The following is a 13,683-nucleotide window of genomic DNA, read 5'->3' as shown; positions in this document are numbered from 1 at the left end:
TGAAGTAGAGTTTATCTGCTTTAGAGACCTCGGCATATGAAGGGAAAGTGTGATCAACACTATGCCTTTTTACCCTAATGCAAGTTAGGACTCAAGATTCTAAATTCCAGACTCTCATTTTAGCAATCTAGCTCTCTACCGCTAGGCCACGGCGTCCCAGGTGGTTTGGAATGTAGTGGTCTTAAATTGTAACAAGTTTTTACGACATTGGGCAGAAAACGAGAAATAAAGAAATCAAATATTTCACTACACAATTCTAAAGACGCAATAATCATACATATGAGCTTAGGTTCCATACAGTAGGCTATCCATTGAATGAACTGCCCTTCATGTCCGAACCAGATGATGCGATGCACTGGGTTAGAAAGCAAAAGCTTGATGGAAACCAACTGGTCTAACGGTCGAGAGAGAGAACAAGTAGAATAAAATTGCACTTCAAAAATTATTGTCAATCTTATGGGTTTTATTTGTTTTTGCGAACTTTACACATCAAAGAAGTAGTAAGCAATATACAAAACCCGTCTTTACTTTCTCAGTAACACGTGCTGTATCTGTCGAATCTGAATAGATTCAAGTTTATTAAATCAAATTCAAAACTTATTTCTCTTCTTTGTTCTTAATTTTAGTGTTGAAAGGGATTCCCTTCATCACAATTAATGATATGTGTTATGTGCTATTTAGGCCATTAACTCCGATTTCAGTTTTCTTTTCATTTTGGATCTGCTTCCATAGCCTTTGACCACCAAAAACAAACCACAAGGCAGCAGTTGTTTGATTTTGAGGTAGTCTCTCCTAGATGAACGGCTGTCCACGGCTATCAAGTCTCGTCTACCTGGGGGTTTGAACTCAAGACTTATTAAAACAAATTTTCATATATTTATTATGTGCTCAATGCCTCGACCACGCCTTTCCCTAATTATAACCACGAAAAAATGCGTGTATCTGCAGACGGTGAGCAAGAGCCGACCAACTGGAAACGTGGCCAGAGGATAGCAAGGAGTGGCAGCACAGTGGTGCACCAGGTCGTAGATGACCAGAAACTGCTCGATACACAGTGTGCCGTCAAACAGCTGTGTTTGTCTGATGACATCAACGACGATGATACTGCAAGTGTAATACTTTTCTTTTTACTTTCTCGTATATACAAAGTATAATAAAGTCTTGTAATCGTGCAAAAAAAAACATATCAAGTTTTTTTTGCAAATCTCGACGTTTTACACCTCCCTGAGTCGGAAAACATAGTTTTGCAATCTTGTCCGTACGTCTGTGTGTGTATGTGTGTCTGTGTGTGTGTAAACACGATAACTTCAGTACCGTTACAGCTAGGTTGAAGAAATTTCATATAAGTATTTTATCAAAATCGTAGATCCGTATCAATTTTTGAGCGATTTCCGATAACCGGAAGTGGTACTTTTTTTCTTTGAATTTTTCAAAAGCCTATAACTTGAGTACTATTTCAGATAGATAGATGAAATTTCACATGTAAGTAAAAGATCTAATTCTCTACCTTCTGTCAAATTTTTTGTGTTTTTGGTTGACTGGAAGTAGTAATTTACTCTATTTTCGAGTTCTCAAAAAACTAAGGTAAATTTATAAAGTACTAACAATATTGCGCACTATTATGCACATTGTATTAGGCGTTCACTTGGTGTGCAATTCTTTTTCCACGAGATTTTATTCTATTTTAAAAAGTTTAAGTATTTAAAATAGATAAAAAAATCATGTCTATATTCCGAGTTCCCATCCCTTGTTGTTTAATATAAGAATATTCGAGAAAGTTTAGGGGAGATCACTACCGGTTTTATTTTTTAAATTTTCTTTATAATGAGGGTATTGATAACGAAAACAATTTAATAATACAAGTAGTATTTTGTTTTCCAAAATGGGTTAACGAATAGTAAGAAATAGTAGTTTACCAAATAATTTAAACATTCCGTATTGTAAGCTTTAAATGCTATATATGTATATAAATAAATAAATAAATTATAAATAAATTATATATATATATATATATATATATATATATAATATTATATAAATGTATAATTTCCTTTGCACGTTTATAAATACTCTATATTCTATTTTGTTTCACTACAGTCGATCCCAGATGAAATAAACGCATTAAGTAAAGCCAAACATCACAGAATACTTGAGTACTTTGGATACAGTAGGGCTGCTAATGTCGTATCGATATTTACTGCTTATATTGAAAAGGTAGCGAGAACACCATGTAGAATACTGATATTCGACATTGCATCACTTATATATATATATATATATATATATATATATATATATATATATATATATATATATATATATATATATATATGTTTGTAGGGTTCATTGGCTAAATACATAAAGACTCAAAAAGACCGCCACCTCACTGAAAAGCAAACTTCTAAGTTCACATTTCAAATACTTGAAGGACTTGAATATCTACATGAACAGAGAATAATACACAGAGACATCAAAGGTAAAGCTAAGGTCTGGCCCTACCTCAGTAGCCATGTTTCTGTATTTGGTTAACAAAAAGGTCGTATTAAAAACACATCGATCTTTGTATTTAGATAAAAAAGAATATAAGGACATTTTTTTATGAACTTGAAACTAATTTAAAAATATATTCACCAAAAAAACATTTACTTTTTTTAAAATAAATGACATAAAAAATAATATCTGCCCAAATGTACTATTAATACTATACACGAATTTATAAGTTAAGCTTACAATGGCTATAACTTTTTTTTTGGTTTTACGCTAAGTATACATTTCTTTTACTCCGAGTTTTCCAAGATAATTTTGTTTCTCTTACTTGAAAGGATCAAACATTTTAATGCAAGATGAAGACAACATAAAAATATCAGATTTTGGTGTAGCAAAAATCCTCAACACACTTTCACGTGCAACTACCAAAGGGAAAGGAACATTCAACTGGATGGCTCCTGAAGCCATTCGGCTTAAGCCACACAACAATAAAGTTGATATTTGGTAATAATATATATATATATATATATATATATATATATATATACATATGTGTGTGTGTGTGTGTGTGTGTTATACATGTAAAGTACATGTATGTGTGTTTATCAAACAAATGTAATAGCATTCAAATTAGAACGAGTAGAGAGGTTGGAAAGCAAGCGTTGTTTCTGAAATAGCAATGTAAACAGAATTTGGTGCCGCGTGAATTGGTAGGTTCAAATCCCGTTGGGTTTAAAATTTTCTTTCTTTACTTGGACTATATCCTGTACCTTTGTCTACCCTTCGCATTCAACTTAGAAGATAATTCATGTATGATTTCTATTTTCAGGAGTCTGGGGTGCACGGTGTATCAAATGTTTGTTGGGAAAATTCCTTTCCACGAAGAGGAGGATTACTCAATTACATTAAAAGCGATTAAAAACGAATTAGCTTTGACGCCACCAGAACATTGTTCTAAACATCTACGAAGATTTCTGAAGCGTACATGCGATAAAGACCCTTCTAAAAGACCAAGTGCAACGGAATTACTGAAGCATAGTTTTTCAAAAGGTAATGTAACACTAATCATCATTTCAAATTAAAATCACATTAATCTCTATCTCTCTCTCTCTATCTATCTCTCTCTCTCTATCTCTCTCTCTCTCTCTCTCTCTCTCTCTCTCTCTATATATATATATATATATATATATATATATATGAATATATAAGATTTTAAAATCACTTAATGAACGCTTAGTTAATAAGAACTCCGTTTTAAATATATAAATTTTATGGATGCCATTTTAAAAATTACACTTTAGTTTTTCAAAGCTGCAACGTCACTAATGAAGATGACACCGATTCTTCTGAAGATGAACAATCAAGTTCTGTTGAGTTTGCAAAAGGTATTTAAAAAGATATTACTATAATCCAGTCACTTTTGTATAGACACTTTTCCTTGTGTCCAAGTTCAATTTGATTGGAAGAACAACGAGTAATTAAAAACATTTTTTTCAAAAAGAGTTATACTTTTTGATAATTTTAAGAAAAAAAAACGGCATTTTGAAATTTCGTAATATCCTTTCTTTACACATGAGAAAAACAGAATAAAAATTGATTATTGAAAATGAAATCAAAGGTTAGGTTATAATTAAATGCGTTAGTTATTAATTTCTTTAAAAAGAATTAAGTCTAATGGCTTACTTAACTGCAAAGTTATGTGTCTGCGCATTGTGTATATATATATATATATATATATATATATATATATATATATATATATATATATATATATATATATATATATATGTGTGTGTGTGTGTATATATATATATATGTGTATATATATATATATATATATATATATATATATATATATATATATATATATATATATATATATATATATATATATATATATATATATATATATATATATATATATACAGTACTTAATAATTCCAGAACCTAAACTTTCTTTTCCTGAACAACTTGCTCGAGCCCAACAGACGATTAATCTAGGCGTGCCAATAACCAATTGGCCAGCAATGGTCTGTATTATTTTAATTCACTACCTTTTTACAGCGCATGATATATTCATAGTTTTATCACTACGATCTTCATCGAGTCTATTCTTTAATATTATAAATTGTGGCAGTTGTGAAGTTGCGTCAACTTCAAATTTCAGTGTGTTTATTTAAACAAAAAAAAAATTACTTATTAACTGATCAAAACATTAATATTATAAATCATACATTAAATTATAATTTCTGTTGCATGTCAATTTAAATAACAATAATGAATATAATATTTGTGTTTCTGAACAAAATATGAAATGATCGTAATTTATTTTTAGTTTCAGGGAGGGACCAGTCACATTGACAATGACAGATATTTAAGCAGTAAAATCCCCGAATACTATGCCATTCAGTATGCAGCAACGATCAGTGAAAACTGGGAGCATCTTTTCCTTCAATTAGATTTCACCCCAGAGGAGACTGCGCAGGAACTGAGTGATTGTTCAAATGACGTCAAACAAACAATCACCAATCTCCTCGTCAAGTGGGTGAGTCGCGAGGGCGAAAAAGCGACACATAAAAACCTAGAGGCTGCAATGAAGAAAGCGGAGGAATCGAATCAACTTAAAGTCGATTGGGGCGAATTTTTATACATACTTCTTGATTTTAAGGACAATAATAAGAAAGAATTTAATGCTAAATTTAATGCGTTTGTTTCAGGGATGTAATCCAAGTATGAAAACAATAAGGAGTTTTTTTTTTACCAGACTCATTACCTCTTTTTGCAGCTTTACTGTATTAAATATAAGCACTTTTGCCACGTTGTTGCATTAAGCTTCAAATAGCTAAATTCTAAAATAATTGGATATTATTCTGAGATACACTAACATTTTTTTGTAACTGCATTTTTTTACTTATAAAATTTGTGTGTATGAAAAAAAATTTGAAATTCGTGAAAAACGTTTTGTCAAACATTTGATTATATAAATTGTTGTATGTTTTATTAGCACGCTTGTTTTTAATTCAATATTGACTGTAGTAGTTAGACACTAGCTAATTATCTAAATAACATTATAATTAATGTAATCCTTTACTACTGAGTAGCTCAGACCTGTACAACTTATTAACCAAAATCCTTGGATCAAAACACTTACCATACACCTTTGTTCATCCTCATCAATGAAACATTTTTCCTTACGCATGAAGTCAATAATGAACATATAGAAAGTCCTCGAAAATGTCTCAACTTTAAAAACGGACACATTATCTCGAATTAGTTAAATGAGAGTCTTCACCAGTCAAGTGCTTAATCGTAATTGCAACATTTTAGCCTACTTGAAGGAAAAAGAAATTGACCAGAAAAGCTAACAACTAGATAGGACCTTCTATTTAGTATAAATAAGAAGAGCTTTGCAAACAATTCAAAAACCTATAGAAAATATCATTCTGATAGTAACTAAATCATTATTTATGCTTTTAGGACAGCTACTGTCGTCTATTAAAAATTGCAAATTATCATTTTCTTCTCGATAATCATTTAATATAATGGGGTCGAAATTTGACAGTGTGTTTCTTTTGTTGCAATTACATATTGACAGGCTTATATAATGAACCACTATTAGTTTTGATTGATTAGAACACAAATACATTTTCTTTTTTTAATGTGAAGATGAATTCATTTTTTCTAGTCAGTTTGAAATGTTAAATCTTTTTTCAATTAAAATTTTAAAAATATTATGATTGGATCATTGTCTGTTACATTTTTTTTCATTTTATACCTCACACAAAACCCTTCTCCCCCACGTCAAATTTATGCTAAAGTAATAGTGCAGGCATGGCTAGTTAATAAAGTTACCTTATGCGAAATCTTTTTGGATCGCAATACAAGTAACACATTTTGTTTACGTTTCTGATAGTAGAGCAGTCTTTGACGACATGACATATGCACTTGCTGCGCTTAACATGTACGGGTAACGTCTCGGCCTTAGGTACATCAGATGAACAGACAGAAAGGACTTATACCATGAGCAACACCTGGCTAAGCCTGAACTCCTCATTTCCAGGGTGCAATTGTACTATCGTCTATCAGACTACGGAGCCATTTATTTATTTATAAAACATCGGTTTTATTCTTGAACGAAACGTTGAACACTCCTTTGTAATAAAGTAAATACATTTTTTTAAAGCATACTTTCATTTAAATATTTTGTGATACTAGTTTGATATGGATGAATCATATATAACTTTTTATAATATCCTGATATCATTAGTTGGTATTGTGTCTTCACAAAATACCTGTGTATTCTGATAATTCAGAACTGAATTTTAAATTTATTTTCATCGAATAAACGCAAAAGCTGGATTAATAGAAAAGTTTGCACTTTTAAAAAAGTGATATTAGAAGTACACAATAGTGAATGATAACGAAAATTCGTGACTTAAATGGTTATAGAGACAAGGATGTGTTATTGATTGCCTATGTGTCAAAATGGAAAAAAATATTTATAGTTATAGGTGGGAAATTGAAATATTTTAAATCTTCAGTCGACTATTCAACTAAACCGATTTTTGCGATTTTGCATATGAATCTAGGGGGGGGGGGGTCGGGGTCGGTACTTCCAAAAAAGGTTCAGAACCACTTGTTTAGTTCTTGTTCGTGAAGTTGGCAATAGCAAGGAAATTTTACGACAAAGAGGATTACTACTGGAAATCCCCGATCTTATTTCACAGGAAATGATTTTAACTGTGTAGAGATGTCTTCTTGACGTTAGCCAAAAGCTTTTTAGTTAGAATTATGATTTACATTGTAGTCCTACATAGCAATATATAACGATTTATGTTAGGTATTCAAACAAAACATTTGTCTAATAATGTTTTTTGTTTGATTATTATTGATGTTGTTGTACTAGTACTCGTGGTGCAAACAGTTGGGTTTCTTTAGCTGCACGAACCCTAGATTAGATAGACACTGGAGAATACATTCATGTATATTGTATAGAGAATGTTTTCTAAAGGATCATATGATGGATTTTTTATTGGAGGTAATAGTAACGTAATGTTCCTATTATATAAGCGGTATTTACACATTTATTTACAAGCATTTTCTGTGCTTGATGTCAGTGTCTCGCTTGTTTCATGTATAAAAACCTGTGTTGTTTTATTGTAATAAAAGTACGATTACCTGTGATAAAGCTTTGATTCTGCATTGAGGATATTTTTTTTTTGTTGAGTGCTTGTTGTATCGTGTTAATAGTGACTTATTTAGGTTTTCTGTACTTAATTGTACTTAATGATAACTACTGTTTTATACTATCCGCGAAGTGTAAAGTGTATTAACTACCTATGACCTATACAGATGGCGAACAAAGGACTAGCAATTGGAAACTGGGTGCCAAAATAGCTCCAGGTAAATACAGGTACGTCTACCACGTTAACGACTTAAACAACAGACAGACCAGAGAAATTGCTGTCAAACAAGCCATTATATCTGATGACGTGAACACAGACTCTTTGGTAAGGATTATTTTAAGCAACAATGTAAAGTTAAAAATAATTTTAAAAAATTAAAAAAAAAAAATTTCAGTTATAAAAATTAAATTCTATCATTTCATTCGAAAGTTTAAAATGTATAATAGGTAGATGTATTCCCTCTTATCGTTTACCTCTTGTCAAATATTATACCACAAAAAAAAATATTTCAAAAAAAAAAAAATCTCTTTATTTCTGGAATCAAAACTATATATTATATGGCCTGTTTTGTTAACTCGACTTATTTTTAAATAAATAATTGTTAAAACTATTTATATTTATAAAAGAAAAAAGAAATGTATTATTGTAAACATCTTTAAATGAAATATTTTTTTTTTAAATTTCGAGTTAATTTTGGAACAATAGTTTTAAAACAATTTGTGGGTCAATACTCAATATATTTTTCTTTTCATCTGATAGAAAGAAATTGATAAGGAAATGGAAGCACTTAAGAGAGTAAAGCACAAAAGAATCGTCACTTATTACGGCTACAGCAGAACTGAAAGAGTTTTCTCTCTGTTTATTGCTTACATGGAAATGGTATTTATCTACATACTATTTTCATAAGCTCCCAAAGCGTGCACACAATGTTTTAATAGTCCATTGAACATTTTGAAACAATTTGCAATAGAATTTAAGTTTAAGTTTTACGTTAAAATACTTTAGAATAGTAAAAGTTACATGTCGTTTTTTTTCATTATTTTTTTGTGCAAGGGTTCCCTATCAAAATATACGTCTGCCCAGACAAACGGACACCTGACCGAAGAACAAACTGCAAAGTTCACGTACCAGATACTTGAGGGTCTTCATTATCTTCATTCTAACAAAATCATTCATAGGAATATTAAAGGTAATGTATGCATTATACTTTAAACTGTAAAAGATACTTGCAATGCTGACCTTAAATCTTGAGTTGTAGACATAATAAATGTAGGCCTAGATCTATATGCAATCTTATTACTTTTTTTTTATAAAAGCCTTTTGTGTATAATTCTTTTAATTTTAAACTATATTTTTCGGTAGAAATTTCTATTCTATACGTTTAAGTTTGTGTATTTTCTTCTTGGCTATCGTAGTTTAAATTTAATTATCGAAAATCTAACAAAATGTAGAACAATCTCAATATATCTTTTTACTATTCTTTCCGTTTTGAACTAGATCTACATTGTTTTTGTCAGGTTCAAACATTCTCTTGAAGGATGAAAACAATATAAAAATCTCAGACTTTGGTGTAGCTAAAATCCTCAACACACTGTCACGTGCAAGCACGCAAGGAAAGGGAACTGTCAGTTGGATGGCGCCTGAAATGTTCCAGGAAGTCTCACATGACTACAAAGTTGATATTTGGTACTACCTAGTTTTAAGCATAATATATAGGAATATATTATATTTTTTAAAAATAAAAATTATACACATGCCTATATATATATATATATATATATATATATATATATATATATATATATATATATATATATATATATATATAGCTTTAAGTTTTCTTGATTCACATGATGTATTTTTCAGGAGTTTAGGTTGTACAGTTTTTCAAATGATAACTGGAAAGATTCCTTTTAGTGAGATGAGTGTAAAAACTGTTATTATAAAGGGATCTAATAATCAGCTAGAGTTATCTATTGCTGAAAACTGTTCCTTAACTCTACAAGACTTTCTGAGACAAGCATGTGAAAAAGATCCATGCAAAAGAGCAAGTGCAAGTTCATTAATGGAACACAGTTTTCTTAAAGGTGAGTCTTTGTAAAAAACAGATATAATAGAACAGTTGTTTTTTTTTTTCAGATATAAATCTAAGCATAAGCAAATAATAAAGAAATTTAATTAAAAAAAAGTGTTTTATATATTTATTTTCCAACCAAATAAATATAACTGAGTAAGATATGCTGATTTATGTTTCACATTTAATATATATATATATAAATATATATATATATTTATATATATATATATATTTTCTTTTTAGAGTATTTTAATAAACCGACCATTGAAATCATTGAAGAAGATGAAGAAAGTGTGATAAGCAAGTATAATTTTGGTAAGACATAATTCGTTGTGTATTATAATGTTATGAATTATTTAAAAAAACCTAAGAAGGTTACTTCCAGGTTGTCTTTAACACTCAATGACAACATTAAATATTTTCTTTTTATTGGTTTCTCAGATTTTGAAATTGATACATATTTAGAAACATATTCTGCCATAAATGTAATAAACTATTGTGATGGCATTTGTCTCTTTAAAGTTTAAAGACAGCAAAAAATAAATTTAATATTTAATTTATTGTTGAGCTGTAGCCTATAAATGTTGTTTCACAGGAACAGATAATACTGATGGCAATTATTCTGGCATTTCAAAGACAAATTCAGGTAATTCCTTTGTTACATTTAAATGCTTTTAGTAACATTATAGTAATACGAGCCGGCCCGCGGCATAACATACGCCGCTATTTAGTTGTTTCTAATTTTCAATCATTCATAATTTGTGAATTCGACAGTACCAACGCTGACACTGAAAATATTTCTTTAAAACACTATAAGTAGCTCGTTAAGGACCATAACCCCCCCCCCCCCTTCCTTCCCTCCCCCCCTCCTCCCCCCCCCCTACGTTTAAAATCGTTGGCTCTGCTTGTAAACATTTAGAGTGAACACAGCTCACTAAAACCATGTAGGGGTGGGGAGGTAGGGAGAGCGTTTGCAGCTTGTTTTCTAACAGCTCGAAGAAGAGAATTATATATATAGATTATTTTAAAATGTATTCAGTTATATTATTAGTTCAAAAAAATTTTCTTGTTTCCAGGATTAGCATCTGTTGAGGATGTTAAAAACAATGTAACAAATATAAATTACAAACTCAAGATCCAATCTGTTTATCCACAATTACTGGACCAGTTGGACTCAGAAGTACTCACTCCCTATTTTATTCAGCACAACTTGCTCAATTTAGATGAAATAGAAGAAATAACATGTTTACCAACAAGAAAGAAGAAGGCAGAAAAATTATTATTCACAATTTTAAAAAAGGACAAACCAAAATTGTATGAAATATTTTTAATGGCCCTGAGTAAAACTGGATATGAACACATTGTCAAACTAATTTTGGAAGCTGATGTTGTTGCCAATGATGCTGAGCATACACAATTATGTAAGTTTATCCACATTTGTTCGTCATGCCTAAAGTTTTTTTAGAATTATGTCTTTGGGTAGTATTGCCGATTTGAAAAAAAAATACACTTGCAAATAATAAAATATTCACCAACGCATTTAAACATATACTGACAAACATAAATATGTATATTTATATGAATATATATATATACGAATATATATATATATATATATGTATATATATATATATATATATATATATATATATATATATATATATATATATATATATATATATATATATTGTGTGTGTGTAAATATAAGCAAATATTGGCAAAATTTTGCTAGTATGTACATATATGAAGGATGGATAAGACAAATGGTAGAGCATTTGGCTGCTAGCCCAAAGGTCCAATATCATCTTTTCCCGTTCGTGCACAAGGCACATGGGGCAGATGTAGAAGAGTTCATCTGACCTCTGCATCTGGAACCAATTTGCTTTACTGACTTGAACAGGGTTTCGAACTTGAGACTTTCGGGTTAGCAGTCTCACTCTCTACTGCAAGGCCATGCAGTCCCAAAAAGGTCTAATGTATTATTTATATATTATTATTGTGCAAATTACAAGTATATGTATTCAACTATTTGCAGCTTATTAATATATTTTAGCTGTTATTTGCACATAGATGCATGGATTGAGCAGTTACCTCAAGAGTTGTCACACAAGAGACCAGACGAGGCTGAAACAAGCAGACTAGGGACTGCAATAGGCAACAACTGGCAGGGTCTGATGCTTGTGTTGGGGTTTAACACAGTGGAGATAGAAACTACCACAGAGAGCTGTAAGGACATCTTACGTACAAAGTGTGAACTGATCTTAAGATGGCGGCAGAGAAAGCAGAGCTCAGCTACTTACTGCAACTTTTTAGCTGCACTTGTGAAAGCGGAAGAGGAACACTCTACAACTATTGATTGGGAAAGAGTTAAAAAATTTGTTTGTGAAAAATAGTTTTTATCAATTTTTAGCATATAGTATAAATGATATAGTATAATTGATTAAAACATCATATTATATATAGACCTACTGTTGACTATTGGGTATGTATAAATGCAAGCATTCTTTTTATTTTTATGTATTTTTCTGAAATGTGTATATACATTAAACTTTAATTTATTTTTATAATATCTAAAATTACCATTTCCCCCGGTTTTTTGCATTACTTATGTAATTTTCTTATGTTAAGAGCTTATATGCTTAACATATTGTACAATAACCTATGTTGGAATAAATTGAAATATTTTGTTTTGCTTGACTATTTTTTTGACTTAACTAACTTTAAAAATAAAACTCAATTTTATTTTCTAAAATTAAGGATACATTGATTGCAAAATTGAGGATTATACTACATAAGGTACATTAAAAATGTTGAAAAATATTCTATTAGGAAGAAAATTAAAATACACATAACAGTGGCAAATAAAAGAGAGGCTGCAGCTTTCATAAGATCTAAACTGTTAATCCTATACATATTTTGACTCCAATTTAATGTTAAAAAAAAGATATAAGATCTTCTTATATGCCCATGACAAAAAATTGCATATTATCATTACTTCAACAATAAAAAATTTTAAAAGATATTTAGATTCAAAGTGGGGAAGACATTATTTCATTCTGTGCATACAAAAATTAAATGGAGTAAGTTTGATAAACCAGCTTAATGAAAACAAGTAAACCAATCTTCCTGTAGTGACATTATACTATGTTACATGAACTATTTTAGTAGTAAATAGTTGTTAAAATTATAGCAAGTTCAAGATGTTTAACCTTTAGGTGGGCTTTATCCATGTGGTTGGTTGTGTCAGGACTTGTTTGTGATTAAAGCATCACTTTATTAAGAGGTGCTGTTAAAATGTTACCGTGTTAGATAATGTGAAAAGCAAATATATATATATATATATATATATATATATATATATATATATATATATATATATATATATATATATTTATTTATTTATTTATACAGTTGCTTATCACTTTTTTCACCCAACCTGATAAACCACGAAACATCCTATCATAGCATTTCTGTCAAATTTGATAGTTCTATCACACCCTTTTCAACCCTGCCTCCCTCAACCGATCCTAATGTGTCTAAAAACTAATCAGTCACCTCACGACCCTACACCCAGCCACCTTCTTCTTTGAGAAACTCAGGTAATCATTTGCCCACCCCTATGATATTTTCATGAATACTTTCTTAGGATATTATGGATCAAAATATGATGTCATTATCACAAGTATTTTATTCTGTTTTTTGTTTTGAAATTTCACTTCATTCATCTATTCACAAAAGTCTTTCAGTCTCTTCAATGCTACATTTTATCCCTCAACTAAATGCTAGGCTAATTAAACTAAACTTCACTGAATATAATCCAACTGCACAACTTTTTTTTTTGCTTATTATTTGTCATTGCTCTTCTCTAAACTGTTTATTTTCACCAAGCCATCTTCACTTTCAACATACATTTAAAAAAAATTCAAAGGTGGT

General features: G+C 30.1%; 2 protein-coding genes across 3 annotated transcripts; both read left to right on the top strand.

Annotated features, from left to right (window-relative positions):
• The first annotated feature begins 1,007 nt into the window (after window positions 1–1,007).
• Window positions 1,008–5,212, top strand: LOC131943260 (uncharacterized). The gene is made up of 8 exons (XM_059303278.1): window positions 1,008–1,112; window positions 2,098–2,214; window positions 2,341–2,476; window positions 2,823–2,991; window positions 3,317–3,537; window positions 3,789–3,872; window positions 4,432–4,517; window positions 4,823–5,212. The coding sequence occupies exons 4-8, from the start codon at window positions 2,837–2,839 to the stop codon at window positions 5,210–5,212; spliced, it is 936 nt and encodes a 311-aa protein (XP_059159261.1). The 5' UTR covers window positions 1,008–1,112; window positions 2,098–2,214; window positions 2,341–2,476; window positions 2,823–2,836.
• Window positions 5,213–7,457: 2,245 nt separating this feature from the next.
• Window positions 7,458–12,385, top strand: LOC131943282 (uncharacterized). 2 transcript variants are annotated; one of them, XM_059303305.1, is made up of 10 exons: window positions 7,458–7,525; window positions 7,840–7,997; window positions 8,433–8,552; window positions 8,727–8,862; window positions 9,191–9,359; window positions 9,540–9,760; window positions 9,994–10,065; window positions 10,346–10,396; window positions 10,827–11,171; window positions 11,821–12,385. In XM_059303305.1, exons 1-10 carry the CDS (start codon window positions 7,486–7,488, stop codon window positions 12,141–12,143), a joined length of 1,635 nt encoding a protein of 544 aa, XP_059159288.1. In that variant the 5' UTR covers window positions 7,458–7,485; the 3' UTR covers window positions 12,144–12,385. The 2 variants fall into 2 exon arrangements, with proteins under 2 accessions (XP_059159288.1, XP_059159289.1); XM_059303306.1 differs by lacking the exon at window positions 10,346–10,396.
• Window positions 12,386–13,683: the final 1,298 nt, after the last annotated feature.

This window comes from Physella acuta, unplaced genomic scaffold (genome assembly GCF_028476545.2).
Source record: "Physella acuta isolate Inbredline_101_S28 unplaced genomic scaffold, ASM2847654v3 ptg000450l, whole genome shotgun sequence".
NCBI lineage: Eukaryota > Metazoa > Mollusca > Gastropoda > Physidae > Physella > Physella acuta.
Note: the sequence above shows the minus strand (reverse complement) of the source record. Positions and strands in the feature narration are given on the sequence as shown.